Genomic DNA, 17,080 nt, shown 5'->3' on the forward strand with positions numbered 1-17,080 from the left:
CAAAGAGACATGTGTCAGAACATTTCTGATCCTTAAAATAATAGCAGTGGGGAGGTTCCTAACCCTACGTTCTCTGGTGCTCTGAAGCTGGTAAGACTTTCTTTCCTTTATCTGGCTCTCTGCCAGTCAGACCAAGATACAGTTGGTGAAGGCAGACCCTACCTCCAGCTGCATCTTATTTTATTTTATATATTTTCTTTTACCAGAGCACTGCTCAGCTCTGGCTTATGGTGGTGCAGGGGATTGAACCTGGGACTTTAGAGCCTCAGGCATGAGAGCCTCTTTGTATAAACATTATGCTATCTACTCCCACCCTGAACTGTCCCAGATCACATCAAATCAATGGAGTTTACAGTCAACAATATTTATACACCGTTCCCATATTCAGGAGCTGCTCTCTTCCCTGATTCAGCTTTCTGGTGCTTTTTCCAGCCATAGCATCATCTCCCCAGACAATAACTTGGATCCACCTGCATATCAGATTTCAGGCTCAGGGAAAAAAAAACCCAACAAAACACAAGAAAACTAGTGTAGCCACAGGCCCATTGGAATATAACTAGCTATCTACAAAGTGGAGGACCCCCCCCCCCAACTCTTCACCTGCACTATTACAGCCTTTAGGTTCATGATTAGTCAACATTTGTTTGTCTTTATATGTTAACTCAGTTTTCATCCACCAGGTTCCAGATGCTAGCATGATGCCAACCAGACTTCTCTGGACAGACAACCACACCAGTGTGTCCTGGAGCTCTGATTACCCAGAACCCTGCCCCACTAGGGAAAGAGAGAGGCAGGCTGGAAGTATGGATCAATCTGTCAGCACCCATGTTCAGCAGGGAAGCAATTACAGAAGCCAGAACTTCCATCTTCTGCATCCCACAATGACCTTGGGTCCACACTCCCAGAGGGTTAAAGAATAAGAAAGCTATTCTTTAGCTTTTTTAGGGGGTGAAATACGGAGTTCTGGAGGTGGGAATTCTGTGGAGTTGTACCCCTCTTATCCTATGGTTGTCAGTGTTTCCTTTTTATAAATAAGAAAAAAAAAATTAAGAAAAGAAAGTCAGCCTTGTGCCCAACAGAGAGGCCTGAGATACCTTCCAGAATCCTCAGGTAACCAATCCTCTAGAAAACATGCCTTATTCATGGAGAAATGAACTCTGAACTTCTAGCCCATATTTGTCTTCCTTGTTATTAGCAACTTGGAAGAACTATAATTTTCCTAGAGAGGGGCTTCCCAAATACTTTGACACATGGAAACATGGCTGGAATTTTATGAAGAGGACGGCTCCCTTGGGTGGCCAAGTCTGGTGAACAAGTTTAAAAAAAAAAAAAAAGCCAACTTAACAGCTATACCTACATTTCTGATCCCACAGGTCACTCTGTTTGCAAATGTCCAGTGTGAGGCTAAGGTCTAGGAGGAAAGCACACTCTGCAGCTACGCTAGACTTCAAAGTCAATTTAAAAAAGAAGACTCCCACCACAGCCACCACCACAGACACACTCTTAAGTTATAGCTATGGTGCCAGGCCCTGGGCTCCATCTCATTTCATTGTTTTGCCAGAAGGGGCGCATAAGGCACGGATGGGAAAGCTGAGAAAGCTCAAGTGAGCGGATTAGATCATGCTCGCCTTCAAGAACTAGAGTCAAGGATGGAACTCAGGTCCCTGGGATTCCTGGGCAGTCAGTCACACTCCCCAGAAATCCTGTCTGGAGCGCCCCCCCCCCCCCTCCGTGGGACAGCCTGGGCCGCAGGGACTCACCTGTCTTTGGATCGATCTCTGGGGAGAGGTGTGTGGGAGGCGAGCCAGGGGAGAAGTGGTCGTTGCTGTAGGTGATGAGGGGTGTCAACGGGTGCATGTGATGTGGGTGCTGAACGACAGGAACTTTGTTGGACTGAAAGACAAAGAGAAAGAGACTAGAGACAGTTGCCCAAAAGATGAAATGCAAAACAAGTTGTTGTTTGCTGTGGCAAATCTGTGCCAGGTACTTCCCACACACCAGCCCATCCAGTCCTCACACAGTCCCCAAGAGAAGGGGGCAGCCGGCACAGCAGCAAGAGAACCACCAGCATCAGAGAGGCGGCCACCCTCCCCCCCTCATACACCCGCTTCAGAAAGAGCAGCATTATTTACTCCACCAACACTGCGGGCTGCTAAACACCACATTATGCTGCATTATGCACCGTGCTCCCTGTAATCTCAGTGAATTTTAAAAGGCTCAAAAACACACTTTCCAAATAAACTTCCCAGAAAGGAGTTTCAAGTCTGAGACATGGAAAAGAGCAGCTGGGAAATTCTCACTGCCAGACTTCATAGAATCTACTGTGTCACATTCAGGATTTTATAGATGCAACTGAAGAGCCATTAAAAACACCGATGAACTAATGACCATATTTATTAAACAGACCAGCAAATGTAAGGTGCACCATTACTTTACATATAATTATCAAGAAAGAAAGTACTACAGGGGGGAGGGTTCAGGTCCTGAAACATGATGGCAGAGGGGGGCCTAGTAGGGGTTGTATTGGTACGTGGAAATGTTATTATGCTGCATGTACAAACTATTGTATTTTACTATTGACTGTAAACCATTAATTCCCCAATAAAGAAAATTTAAAAAGTACCGGTATACCATTGACCTGTCCTAGAATTAGTAAGATGAATTAATTTTTAATTGTTTGTAACCTAATCTGATTCAACAAGCACTATTTATTATGTTTTTAATTTAAAAATATTTATTTATTTATTAAAATTTTTATTTATTTTTTTAAAACACATTTTTAAATGCTCTATTTATTTATTAATGAGACAGGAGAAAGAACCAGACATCACTCTGGCACATGTGCTGCCGGGGATCGAACTCAGGACCTCATGCTTGAAAGTCCAGTGCTTTATCCACTGTGCCACCTCCCGGACCACATTTTATTTATTTTAATGAGAGATACAGAGAGAGGAAAGAGAGACCAGAGCACTGCTCAGCTCTAGTTTATGGTGGGGCTGGGGATTGAACCGGGGACTTTGGAGCCTCAGGCATGAAAGTCTTTTTGCATAACCATTATGCTGTCTCCCAGCCCCCTTAAAAAATTTATTAACTGGTGTATTGCACCAAAGTAAAAGGCTCTGGGGTGGGTGGGGGAGAGTTCAGGTCCTGGAACAGGATGGCAGAGGACCTAGTGGGGGTTGTATTGTTGTGTGGAAAAATGAGAAATGTTATGCATGTACACATTACTGTGTTTACTGTCAACTGTAAAACATTAATCCCCCAATAAAGAAAATTTAAAAAAATTACTAACATGGGACAGAGTGTGAACCAAAGCATCACTCTTGTCAAATGTGATGCTAGATATTGAACTTGGGACCTCATGCTTGAAAGTCCAGCACTCTAGTTCTAGGCCACAATAGGGACCCTTTAAAATAATTCATTTATTAACAAGGAGAAAGAAAGAGAGGCGAGCAGAGCTTCTCTCTAGCACATGCAGTGCTGGAGGTGTAACTTGGGGCCTAAGGCTTACAAGTCCTACGTTCTACTTGCCTCTCTCTCCCTGGCCACAACAATAAAGATACTGGTAAGAAAGGTAGCTACAATTTATTGAGTATGCCCTGTTACAAGCGCAAAAGTAATACCTGGTCTTTATTATTATTATTATTGAAAGAGACAGAGAAATTGAACAGAAAGGGGACTGTTAGAGAGGGAGAGAGATGGAGAGATACCTGCAACATTGCTTTACCATTTGTGAAGCTTTCCCCCTGCAGATGGGGACCAGGGGCTTGAACCCTGGTCCTTTCACACTGTAGTATATGCACTAAACTAGGAGTGCCACCTCTTGAGCCCAGTAATATATGGTCTTTACTACAACCTATGCAACCACCTATCTTGATTTGAAGGGTAAAGAATTTGAGTTTATTGGGGGAGTCGGGCGGTAGCGCAGTGGGTTAAGCATACATGGCGCAAAGCACAAGAACCAGCATAAGGATCCCGGTTCGAGCCCCTGGCTCCCCACCTGCAGGGGAGTCTCTTCACAGGTGGTGAAGCAGGTCTGCAGGAGTCTCTCTTTCTCTCTCCCCCTTCCCTCTCAATTTCTCTCTCTTTATCCAAAATAAATAAATAAAAATTTAAAATGAATAGTAAAGAAGACTTTACAAAGGAGAGATTGTGTGACTGGGTTGTTCATTCAGCTGGTATAGCACTGGACTTGCATGTCTGAGGTTTCTGGTTTGATCCCCAGCGGTGCAGGTTTCAGAGTGGGGTTCTGGTGTCTCACTCCTGTCTTGTGTGAAATTCTCTCTCCCTCTCTAAATAAAAGTCATAGCAGTGCTTTGAATGCATAATGGAGAGATCAAAACTAATAACTAAAAAAATTAAGGAGAGGGATTTGTAAAAAGGATGATGGGGAGCTGGGGTAGGTAGTATTATAGTTATGCAAAGAGAATCTCATGCCTGAGACTCCAAAGGTTCAATCACCTGCACCACCATAAGCCAGAGCCGAGCAGTGCTCTGGTTAAAAAAAAAAAAAAGCAACTAGGGCAACAAAAAGGGGGGAAAATGGCCTCCAGGAGCGGTGGATTCATGGTGCAGGCACCGAGCCCAGCAATAACCCTGGAGGAAAAAAAAAAAAAAGGCTTGGATGTAGTCTTAAGGGTCTGAGCCCCAGACTATTTTGTCTTTCTGTTTGGGATTTTCCCATTTCACAGATTCCACAAGATATTTACTTACTATTAATATTATTTTTTTACCAGACCACTGCTCAGCTCTGGATTACAGTGGTGCTGGGGACTGAATCTGGGACCTCTGCTGCCTCAGGCATGAAAATCTTTACATGGGAGTCCGGCGGTAGCACAGTGGATTAAGTGCATGTGGCACAAAGCAAAAGGACCGGCATAAGGATCCCGGTTCGAGCCCCCAGATCCCCACCTGCAGGGGAGTTGCTTCACAAGTGGTGAAGCAGGTCTGCAGGTGTCTACCTTTCTGTCCCCCTCTCTGCCTTCCCCTCCTTTCTCCATGTCTCTCTGTCCTATCCAACAATGAAGACAACAAGAATAACTACAACAATAAAACAAGGGCAACAAAAGGGAATAAAGAAAAGAAAAAAAGAAAATCTTTACATAATCACTATAGTATCTCCCCAGAATGTCCCCTTTTCCTTTTATTGAGAAATTTTTTTCTAAAGATTTAAAAAAAATTATTAATGATAAAGATAGGAGAGAGGGAAAGAACCAGACATCACTCTGGTACTTGTGCTACCGGGGATTGCACTCAGGACCTCATGCTTGAGAATCTAGTGCCTTAGCCACTGCACCACCTCCCGGACCACTCCCTTATTCCTTTTATATGGTGTCTATTTGTATCGATCTGTGTGTCTTCTAGGTGTCTTTATGCTGACATTAGACTTGCTCCATTCATGCTAGGCCAAGCAGAGGAGGAGAGGCACTGGCCCCAAACCAGATGGAAGGAAGCAACTTCAGATTGTTTCATAATCACAACCACTAGGTGGTGCAGATACATAGCTGGGTACTCATCTTAATTCCCATCATTTACCCACCTACATTCTCCATTTGATGTTGCATAATCAGTTCTAAAATGGTTTGATTTTATTTCCATCACTTCCATTATTATTTTTTTTCTTTTTAGGGGAGGGAGGAGAGAGAGAGAGAGAGAGAGAGAGAGAGAGAGAGAGAGAGAGAGAGGCATTAAAGCACTGAGACTTCCTTTAATACAGAATGAGCTGAGCTCAAACCTAGGTCAGGTACATAGCAAAGCAGCACACTAAATTAATTCACCAGCCCCCATTACTGGGTTTTATAGAATGTTTCCACTGCTCTTGGTAAACTTTCTTTTTTAATATTTTGTTTATTAATGACTAGGATAGGATAGGACCAAACATCACTCTGGTACATGGGCTGCCAGGGATACAACTCAGGATCTCATGCTTGAGAGTCCAACACTTTATCCACTGTGCCATTCCCAGACCACCTGGTGAACTTTCTATTTCAGTTAGAGACAGAAGGTAAGAGAATGACAAGGAGAGTTACCACTACACTGTTCCAACATCATGGACCTCCTTGGTGTCCTGCACGATGTTCCCATGTGGTTCTGGGGCATTGAACCTGGGTCTTTGAATATGGCAAAATATGCACTCTACTGGGTGAGTTATCGCCTGGCCCCAAAATAATGAAAACAACAACTGGGGGCTGGGCGGGGGTGCACCTGGTTGAGTGCACATGTTAACACGCACAAGGACTGGGGGTTTGAATGTAGGGGAAAGCTTCATAAATGGTGAAGCAAGGCTGCAGATTCCTCTCTCTCTCTGTGTCCCCTCCCTTTCTCTCTCAACTTCTCTATGTCCTATCAAATAAAACAAACATTTAAAAAGAAAAAAAACCTTGGGAGTCGGGCGGTAGCACAGCGGGTTAAGTGCACATGGCGCAAAGCTCCCGGCTCCCCACCTGCAGGGGAGTCGCTTCACAGGCGGTGAAGCAGGTCTAAAGGTGTCTGTCTTTCTCTCCCCCTCCTCTCTCCATTTCTCTGTCCAATCCAACAACGACGACATCAATAACAACAACAATAATTACAACAACAATAAAAACAAGGGCAACAAAAAGGAAATGAATAAATATTAGAAAATATTTTTTAAAAAGCTTATTTAAAAATGACTCAAAATAAAAATGACTAGAAGCATACTACAATTTAAACAGGTATTTTTATGTAATGGAACTATGGATGATTCTTTATTATTGCCCATTAGTTTACAATTTGAAGCATCTACTTAAAAAAACATACTCAAGAGGGGGGCCAGGCAGTGGCACACCTGGATAAGCACATACATTACAGTGTGCAAGAATCTGGATTCAAGCCCCTGGTCTCCACCTGCAGGAAGAAAGCTTCACGAATGTGAAGTAGAGTTGTAGGTGTCTCTCTCCCTCTCTAACTTCTCCTCCCCTCTAACACTCTCTCTGTCTCTAACCAATAATAAATAAATAAATACTAAAAACATACTTCAGAGGAGCACAAATTTTCTAAGAAAGAAGTACAAGCTAGTCAGAAGACATAATCACAGCACTCTACCCCAGTCACTGTGATGTTCTGGTACACCTTCATTCATCTATTTATAATCAACTCTTTTAAACTAAACACTTTCAGCTTTACTGAATACTAATTGACAAATAAAATCATAAGGTATTTAAAGCATACAATGTCATTATTCAGTACATACAGCCATCTACAAAATTTAATAGTATCATGAAATCCTAACCATCCATATGCTATTGAGTATGGCCTCCTCAGAAGCTGGCAGAAAGTTCTGAATGGTGGCAGAGAAAATGTGAGTTATGTTGGCGAAGTTCTATTTGAAGGCATCTTCACTTCAATGCTCTGGTTACTGGTTCCCATTAGGGGGATGACTATGCAGAAAATGGACAGGCAGGTAGTTGGATTTAGAGAAAAGAAGGCAAACTTCCTTGACCTGTGACTGATCAGGGCCACGAACTCTCTTCAGGGCTGACTTAGGAAAAGCTCTCCTGGGAAGCTCAATTCTAGTAAAAGTGAAGTTCCAGCTCTTGGCTCTGTTTAGTTGCCCTTTGGGGTAGGAGGCCTTTATATAAACCCAGTGCAAGGTCAAGAGAGGAGGAAGCTACTCTGCACCTCTCAGTGGATAACACAGAACCAATAGTGAACAGATTTCACTCACCAGACGACTTAGCTGAGTCCAAACCTATCCCCAGAAGAGCACCTCAGAGCCATCTGGGACAAAGATCCTGTCCAGCTGCAGACCCATCTCTTCTACTTCCATCTGTTTCTAGAGTTGTCCAAACCAATGTTCTTTTTAAACCTCTGACTTCAAAGGAAGTCATACATCCTTCCTCCCCGTTGAGCAATTACTTTTAAGCTCAAAGTCAAGACAACACTACAGAGCCTCTCTCCACAAACCATCCCTCCACAAGGCTGGCTACTCTCCTTGCTTCTATTAGAAACCTCTTTGAGGTCCTCACAAAACCTACTGGCTTGTCGTGGGTACAAACTTTTTTAATTAATTTTTTTGCTTTTTAAAAATATTTATTTATTCCTTTTTGCTGTCTTCGTTTTATTGTTGTAGTTATTAATGCCATCATTTTGGATAGGACAGAGAGAAATGGAGAGAGGAGGGGAAGACAGAGAGGGGGAGAGAAAGATAGACACCTGCAGACCTGCTTCACCGCCTATGAAGCGACTCCTCTGCAGGTGGGGAGCTGGGGGCTCAAACCAGGATCCTTACACCGGTCCTTGTGCTTTGTGCCTGCCACCTGCACTTAATCTGCTGCACTACTGCCTGACTCCCTAATTGTTTTTTCTATTTCCACAAGGGTTATTGCTGGGGCTCAGTGCTTATACTATGAACCCACCAATCATGGAGGTCATTTCCCCCTTATTTTGTTTTCTTTCCTTTTTTTACTTGTTAGGGCAGAGAGAAATTGAGAGGGAAGGGAAATATATAGAAGGAGAAAAACAGAGACACCTACAGCACTTTTTCACTGCTCGTGTCGTGAGCGCCCCCCCACACATACACACGTAAAAGGGGACTGAAGGCTTGAATCTCAGTCCTTGCACTTGGTAATGTGGGCACATCACCGCCCGGCCCCATGGTCACTCACTTTTTCTCTCTTCTTCTTGACCCTGATTTCTGAAATGAGAAGGCTATAGGTCTGGAGCTCAGGCAAAGACCAGCCTTCACTATGTGGCATCATCACAAAGGAGTCACAGACTGGCCAAGAGGCGGCCCAGGAAACAGATTCAAGAGCTCACTGGATTGCTAACTGTACCTGCTTCTGTATATTTAGGAAATCAGTTCTAGCCACATTCAACTCTCTGCAAACTGATGAAGGCATTCATATTTGGGGTGTGGGAGGTTAGGATCTTTACTTATTTATTTTTTGTTGTTGTTACCAGAGCACTCCTCAGATCTAGCTTATGGTGGTGCAGGAGACTGAACCTGGGACTTTGGAGCCTCAGGCATGAGAGTCTCTTTAAATAATCATTATGGTATCTATGCCCTGCCCTAGCACTTTTTGTTTTTGTTTTCCCTCTCAAGACACTTTACTTACGTGCAGGGCTTGGGGAAGAAAGAAAACTGAAATTGTCTCTAAGCAATGCTCACAGGAGGGACTTGGGTGGTCACAGAGGCTCAAAAGGGGGCTTACCCCTAAAGTAGGGATATCTGCCAAGATGGCTCAACTGCAAAAGAACAAAGATCCAAGAACTTTATGGTTCCTGTTGTAACGCTCCTGTATTCTGATTCTGGTATCTGTGACAGCTGACAAGCTGTGCCACTTAATCAGTAGAAAGTCATTCTGTCACGATCTTTATGGTCTGTGCTCTTAGCGGGCACCTTCCCAGGTGAGTTGTCTTGCTGGCCCTCTTGTGTTATTTTTGCAAGTTTTCTAGGCCCAGTGAGAGACGTTACCTACGAGGGTGTCGATTTTGTTATATGCACGACCCAGGCTCAAATGCCCGGACAGCACGTGGGAGCACTATGGCACTGGGGGCCCTAACGTGCTGCGGTTTCTCTTCTCTCTCCCTCTCTGCCTGAAAAAGTTGGCCCAGAGCAGTGAAGCCCCAGTGACCATGAAAACAAAATCATATCCAAACAGAAAGTTAAGGGCTGGTGAAATAAACAGCTCACTGCTTTGTCATGTGAATGACCCAGGTTCCAGCCTGGTAACCACTGCATTGAAGTAAACTTGGTGCTGTGGTCTCTATTACCATCTCTCTGAATCTGTGTCTTTCTTGTCTCTATCTTAAAATAATATAATAATAATAATAATAATAAATAGAAATAATAAAAACAAATAGAACATTAACACTGTACAATAAGAATATAAATCACTCAACAATTTGTTTGGCTTTGTATGTTAACTCTCTTTTCAATCACCAGGTTCCAGATGCCACCAGGATGCCGGCCAGGCTTCCCTGGACTGAAGACCCCACCAATGTGTCCTGGAGCTCAGCTTCCCCAGAGCCCCACCCTACTAGGGAAAGAGAGAGGCAGACTGGGAGTATGGACCGACCAGTCAACGCCCATGTTCAGCGGGGAAGCAATTACAGAAGCCAGACCTTCCACCTTCTGCAACCCTCAATGACCCTGGGTCCATGCTCCCAGAGGAATAGAGAATGGGAAAGCTACTGGGGAGGGGCTGGGATATGGAGATTGGGCGGTGGGAATTGTGTGGAGTTGTACCCCTCCTACCCTATGGTTTTGTTAATTAATACTTTCTTAAATAAAAAAAAAAAAGAATATAAATCAGTATTGGAGGTAGAACAGAAAAGAAGACAGGCTATGTGGTAACTTTGGGGGTTTCCTGGATCCCCTCAGGGATGCTGTGGAGAAAAAAAAATGGAGAAACTTCACACAATTTTAAAATGAAAATGCCAATGAATGCTTTGAATTGAGAAGTGGCATGCTAGCAAAGTTAGCTCAAAGGTGAAACAGTAAGACAGCTAGTCTTCGGAAGGAAAGCTTCCAGGCATTATCCTGGCAGTCAGTCACTGGACATAAAGCCCTGTAACTTGTTCCTTAGAGTAGTGTTTGCAGTTATGACAGGATGCTTTTCCACTGACATCCTAAAAGCAAGGTAATGGTGCGCTCATGCTCTCTCTCTCTCTGTCTCTCTCTCTCTCTTTCTCTCTCTCTTTCACACACACACACACACACACACACACTGGAGGGGGATGGGAGTGCTATATGATGTTTGTGGGTGTAGAAGTACACTCTGGTCTTTTGCAAGTGTTCTACACAGCACATGCATTATTTTCATGGTTTCAAAAAGTGTTTAATTTTCTAAAATCCTGAATAAGAAGAGGAATTGGATCCGGGGTAGAGATGGAATTAGAAAGAGCAACCTTTTCCTAGCCCACCTACTCTTCTATTTATTTAACAAATGCTCCTTGATCACTCACTCTGTAACAGGCATTATGGCAGGCAGGTGCTGGGTAAACAGATGTGAGTAAGACAGATGTGTCCCCTGTCTCCACTTGGTTATGTTCTGGACACACATCCACTGTATTGCAGGGTCAGGCACAGTGCTCCAAGTAGACAGTGGAAGGAAAGATGAGCCAGCACTTGGACAATGGTTGGAGTCTGGAGAACATTCACCAACCCAAGGAAATCAGTGAACAGATACTACAAATAGCTAAATATATATAATGCATCACTTTTACTTGGTTTTTTGAAATGAATTGTGTGTGTGTGCATGGACCCATATCACATACATATGGGATTTCTTTTCCCTTTGGTCACTTTTTCACTGGGGCTGACATCACAGTGACAAAGCTTCCAGTGGTGCCATGGCTTTCCCCTAACAGCCCCTAAGTGCTAGGGCTTGAGCCTAGGCTGAACACATAGAGATAAGCACCCTATCCAGTGAGCTAGCTGTCTGGCCCAGACCCTTGAAAGAAAACAAACAAACAAACAAACAAACAAACAAAAAACACCAAACCAACTAATAAAAACATGTAGCACAGTAGTGAGTTGTTTGTACACATTTCCTTGGCAGGCACCTTGGTCATGACTCACTAACATCTACAAGTAGGCAGGCTGTTCCTTCACTTATCTTCTCCAAGACAACCGTCATCTGACAATATTTTACTAATGGCCCTAAAATAAATTTCATCATCCAGTGTGGAAAAAAAAAAATGATGGGGGTAGAGTATACATGTTCTCACACACAGGGACCTGGGTTTAAGGCCCAGGCTACTACATTGGGGGTGTGCGGTGCTTGAGCTGGGATGTCTCTCCTTCTCTCTGTCTCTCTGTTCTTTCATCTTCTACCTATAGGGGGGAAAATGGCCACTGGGGTAGTAGAGCTTTGAGACACCAAGCCCCAGAAATAGTCGTGGTGGCAAAGCAAGCAAGCAAACAAGCAAACAAACAACCAACAAACAGTGTCTAAATCTCTTCAGTTACTTCCAGGAACCGTCAAGTCCTGCTTTGATCTCATTCTCAGAGAAAACGTTCCATAGCAATGAGCATTTACAGTTCCTCCATCCCTTTTGCTTTGCCGCTGAGGAAAAGATTCTCAGTTCTGGGTTCCCCTTAGAATCTCCTTGAGAGACTCAAAAATGAAGATCCCAGCTAAAGCGCAGACCAATTAAATCAGACTCTTAGGTTAGATGTTAAATTCTCTTGTGTTTCTTATCTCCATTACCTTTGCAATCTGCCCATTTGATCTGGCACCTGGCTCAGGCCCTCATCACTTCTCAGTCTGTTAACTTAATACACTTGGTGTGAAGCGCAAGGAACAGTGTAAGGATCCCGGTTCGAGCCCCCGGCTCCCCACCTGCAGGGGAGTCATTTCACAGGCGGTGAAGCAGGTCTGCAGGTGTCTATCTTTCTCTCGCCCCTCTCGATTTCTCTCTGTCCTATCCAACAACAATAATAATAACCACAACAATGATAAAACAACAAAGGCAACAAAAGGGGAAAAATGGTCTCCAGGAACAGTGGATTTGTAGTGCAGACACCCCAGCAATAACCCTGGAGGCAAAAGAAAAAAAAGAAGAAAAGAAGAAGAAAAGGAGGGCCAGGAACACACCTCATTCTGTTATGGCTGAGAGTCTGTGTGACCAAGGCCCTAAAGGCCACAAGTTCAATCCTGGGCACCACCATATGGCAGTGCTCAGCAGTGCTCTGGTCTCTCATAATAAATAAATAATTGTAAAAGGAATTGATTTATTTATTCATGAGAAAGATAGGAGGAGAGAATGAACCAGACATCACTCTGGTATATGTGCTGCCAGGGATTGAACTCGGGGTCTCATGGTTTTGAATCCAATGCTCTATCCACTGTGCCACCGCCCAGACCACATAAATTAATATTTTAAAAAGAGAAAATGGAACCTTAGATAACACAAAGGCATACCATACATTAGGAAGTCTCCCAATACCAACAGAATGACCATTGTGGGGGACCAGGCAGTGGCACACCTGGTTAAGTGCACACACTATAATGCACAAGGACCTGGATTCGAGCCCCTGGTCCCCACCTACAGGGAAAACTTCACAAACAGTGAAATACAGCTGCAGGTGTCTCTCTGTGTCCCTTCCTTTCTATCTCCTGCACTGAGAACAAGTGGGGAAACAGTGAGATTTGGGTACTTAGATGCCAACAGGAAAGCTGAGCAGGGCTGCACTGGGTTGGCACAATGCATGATGTAGTGATGGAAGTAGAGGTCTAACTCTATTCTATTCGATTTCATTTTGCCTCCACGGTTATTGTTGGGACTCAGTGCCTGTGCTATGAATTCACTGCTCCTGGAGGCCATTTTTCCCATTTTGTTGTCCTTGTTGTTATTGCTGCCATCGTAGTTGAACAGGACAGAGAAAAATCAAGAGAGGGGAAGACAAAGATAGACACCTACAGACCTGCTCCACCGCTTGTGAAACGACTCTCCCTGCAGTTGGGAGGGCTGGGGCTCGAACTGGGATCCTTATGCCAGTCCTTGCGCTTGGCGCCATGTGCACTTAACCCGCTGCACTACCGCCCGGCCTCCAGAGGTCTAATTCTCATGTGATGCATCAAGGAATGCTCACAGGAGGAGAAGGACCAGGCACAGGTTATTTTATTTTTTCAGAAATGGATCATTCTGTGCAACAGGAAGGATGGAAACTCTGAGGGTAGACACTCGTTTTCCAGGGAACTCACTCCTTCGATAGACAGAGAGGATATGTGGAGTGGGGTGAGAAGAGGGGTCCTGTTATCTGCTGGGATGGTGGGGGATGAGCAAAGATAGACAGGTAAAGAGAAACAGCTGCACAGGGAGGGGACCAGCCAGGTTTACACAGGGAGGGTACCAAGATCTTTCCCACAACTGAACACTAGAGGGCACCCATACCTCACACTTAGCTATTTTGTATAAGTACCGCATGGGGATGCATTGGATCGACCTTCTCGTGGTGCATCCCGTGAGTACCCATTCATTGGGGAAACTGACGATCCTTCCTAGCCGACTGAATCCACATGGATCCCAGTCACTTTCAAAGCCAGCAACAAGCAGCTCCTGACAGCTTTCAACCTGACGCTGTTGACTGGCTATGGAAGAAGGGCAAACGCTAGAAGAAGAAGTACCGCATGCTAACCAATTGTCACTGGAGCTCTAACACTTAGCTATTTTGAAGTGGCTCTGGTGAATTACACTTGACACTGCTGGGGAGACTACAGAGAGCTCCACAACTGTAACTCACAAAGAGTAGAGGTGCTGGGCAGTTGGGAAAAGAGAATAGTTGAAATGTCCTGTAATAAAACTTTAAAATTTTTTAAAAATTTTTTGCCTCCAGGGTTATTGCTAGGACTCAATGCCTGTACCACAAATCTACTGTCCTTGTTGTCTTATCATTGTTGTAGTTATTGTTGTTGTTACTGATATCATTGTTGTTGGATAAGACAGCGAGAAATCAAGAGAGATGGGGAAGACAGAAAGGAGGAGAGAAAGACAGACACCTGCAGACCTGCTTCGCCGCCTGTGAAGCGACCCCTCTGCAGGTGGAAAGCCAGGGGCTCAAACCGGGATCCTTAACTGGTCTTTGCACTTGGCACCATGTGCGCTTAACCCACTGCACCACTGCCCAAACCCCCACATTTAAAAAAAATATTTATTTATTTATTCCCTTTTGTTGCCCTTGTTTTATTTTTGTAGTTATTATTGTTGTTCTTGATGTCGTCGTTCTTGGGCAGGACAGAGAGAAATGAGAGAGGAGGGGAAGACAGAGAGGGGGAGAGAAAGACAGACACTTGCAGACCTGCTTCACCGCCTGTGAAGCGACTCCCCTGCAGGTGGGAACCGTAATCCTTACACCGGTCCTTGTGCTTTACGCCACCTGCACTTAACCCGCTGCACTACCCCCCAACTCCCCCCACATTTTTTTTAAAGCTGTCTGTACTGTAGGAAATTTCCTATGTTTCCAGCTCTCCTTGTCTGTGAAATGGCTAGGTTATGCCATGAGAGCGACCGTCTGAGTCTGAGACTCACTGCACAGTGGGCAACGAGTGTGAGCTCATGTGGAGTACACACAGTGAAGTGCAGGATAGGAGCGTCAAGGCTCCCAGAGCAACCCACGTCTTCAATTTTAGCTTCTTGCAAGTCCTGCTCAGGGGAGGACACCTGCCTAGACTCCACTGCTCTGGCCTCCCAAGACCATCCTGGCCTTTTTTTTTTTTTTTAAATGACATAGGGTCTGGCAGAAAAACCCAGCTGTCCTGCAGAGCTTTTGTTTGCACTTGTTCTAATTAATTCTTTCCTATAACATCCTGTAGAGAAGAGTCTCTTCAACTGCTGCCTGGCAGCTCAGACAGAACAGAGGAAGCAACACTGAACACGTTCCAAAAGGAGGAAAAGAAGATCGTGATAGTCCAGGCAGGAAACAGAGGAATCTGGCCCCGGGCTGCCTGATTTGGATTTGGGGACTGGAAAGTCCAATCAATTGCACAATATCCCAGGGCGGTGCACGCAGATACGCTGAGCACCGGGGCGATGCAGAGGTACAGAGCTCACAATCTCAACCTAACTGCTCTGCTCAGACCACTCTGCTCAGCCCAGCTCCCTCTTTATGCTCATGCACTTGAGGCAACACTGTTGGACCCACCAGCTTTGGGAAGGTGGAGGGGAGGCAGTGACATGGGACAGGTGAAGGAGAGCCTATTTTTGGTGTTTTAAGAAGCAGTCTTACCAAGTGTGCTGGGGATGGTGATCTGGTGTCCTTGACGGTGGCACTGGAGGGGACATCGAGGAGGGGCCATTTCATCTGCAGGTACTGCAGGGAAAGAAAACACAAACAGCTGATGAGACAAGGCCTCAGGGGGGGAGCCGTACTCTGCAGCTGGAGTACTGGTACCCCACTAAATTGTACATGCCCCTTACTGCATCACTGTGTCCAGATTATTACTGCTTACTTACAGTCACCACCCTCAGGCCCTCCATCATGGGGGGTGCGAGGGGAGATGACACCAAGACACCTGACCAAAATACTCAGAGGGTCAGGTCCAAGCATGGCTTGTTCTACCATTGCCACCATGCTCAAGAACTGGCTCTAGGGAGTCCAGCGGTAGTGTAGTGGGTTAAGTGCACATGGCGCAAAGCGCAAGGACCGGCAGAGTAAAGCTATCGGTGGGACATTCACACACCTGTGGGGAGTAGAACATTCAAGGAGTGGAATTTCCCCTTACTATAGAAATTTCCAGTCATAAAAAGAAAACAATATGTCACCTTCTTCCATGTGTTATTGTAGAAGAATCCTAACAGCAGACCCCCAACTCGCTCTCTAAATGAAAAGCCTCACTTCAACCCAGTACACGCAGACTTTGGCGAGAGCATTAATAGACTAAGAGGAGAGGAGAGGCAGTGGTGTGTGTGTGTGTGTGTGTGTGTGTGTGTGTATGTGTATGTGCGTGTGTGTGTTGGAGAGAGTGTACTGGGCAAGCCTGACTGGAGTCTGGAGGTGAGCTTCCATGGGCCTGAGCTCCCCCTCTGCCCCTGGAAGCTGTGAGACTCCATATAGGCACTAATAGCCCTGGGTTTCACACAGAGGGTTGTGAGAAACATGAGGGACAATGGTAAGTGTTGACCACAAGCACTGTTTCACGAGGGAAACACTTAGTAAATGGCAGTTACTGCTTCCAAAAGCAAACCATCAGTCTCAGTCAAGAGCAGAGCACATGTGTTGCCTTAGCAGCAGCAAACCAATAGAATAACCTTGCTCAGCATTCTTGAAGCCACTTTGCAAATGAAGTTCCTGGGCTGGGGAGATAGCATAATGGTTATGCAAACGCCTTAAAAGCTTGAGATCTCAGGTTCAATCCCCAGCACTATTATAAACCAGAACCGAGCAGTGTTCTGGTCTCTTTCTCTCAGTATCTTTCCCTCTATATCTACTCTTTCTCATTAAAACAAAGTAAATGGGTTAAGTGCACGTGATGCAAAGTGCAAGGACCAGTTAGGATCCCAGTACGAGCCCCCTGCCCCCGGCTCCCCACCTGCAGGTGAGTCGCACCATAGGTGGTGAAGCAGGTCTGCAGGTGTCTCTCTTCCTCTCTATCTCTCCCTTCTCTCTCAACTTCTC

The 17,080-nt window shown here is 45.0% G+C and overlaps 1 protein-coding gene across 1 annotated transcript in view; it reads right to left on the reverse strand.

The window, feature by feature from the left end:
• TCF7L1 (transcription factor 7 like 1) overlaps positions 1-17,080 on the reverse strand; it is a 209,994-nt gene that overhangs the window by 6,767 nt on the left and 186,147 nt on the right. The window contains exons 4-5 of the mRNA XM_060187329.1: positions 15,692-15,775; positions 1,761-1,893 (exon numbers count right to left, since the gene is read on the reverse strand). Coding sequence (XP_060043312.1) covers positions 1,761-1,893; positions 15,692-15,775 — 217 coding nt within the window. The remainder of the gene's footprint in view (positions 1-1,760; positions 1,894-15,691; positions 15,776-17,080) is intronic.

This window comes from Erinaceus europaeus, chromosome 3 (assembly GCF_950295315.1).
Source record: "Erinaceus europaeus chromosome 3, mEriEur2.1, whole genome shotgun sequence".
Lineage (NCBI taxonomy): Eukaryota > Metazoa > Chordata > Mammalia > Eulipotyphla > Erinaceidae > Erinaceus > Erinaceus europaeus.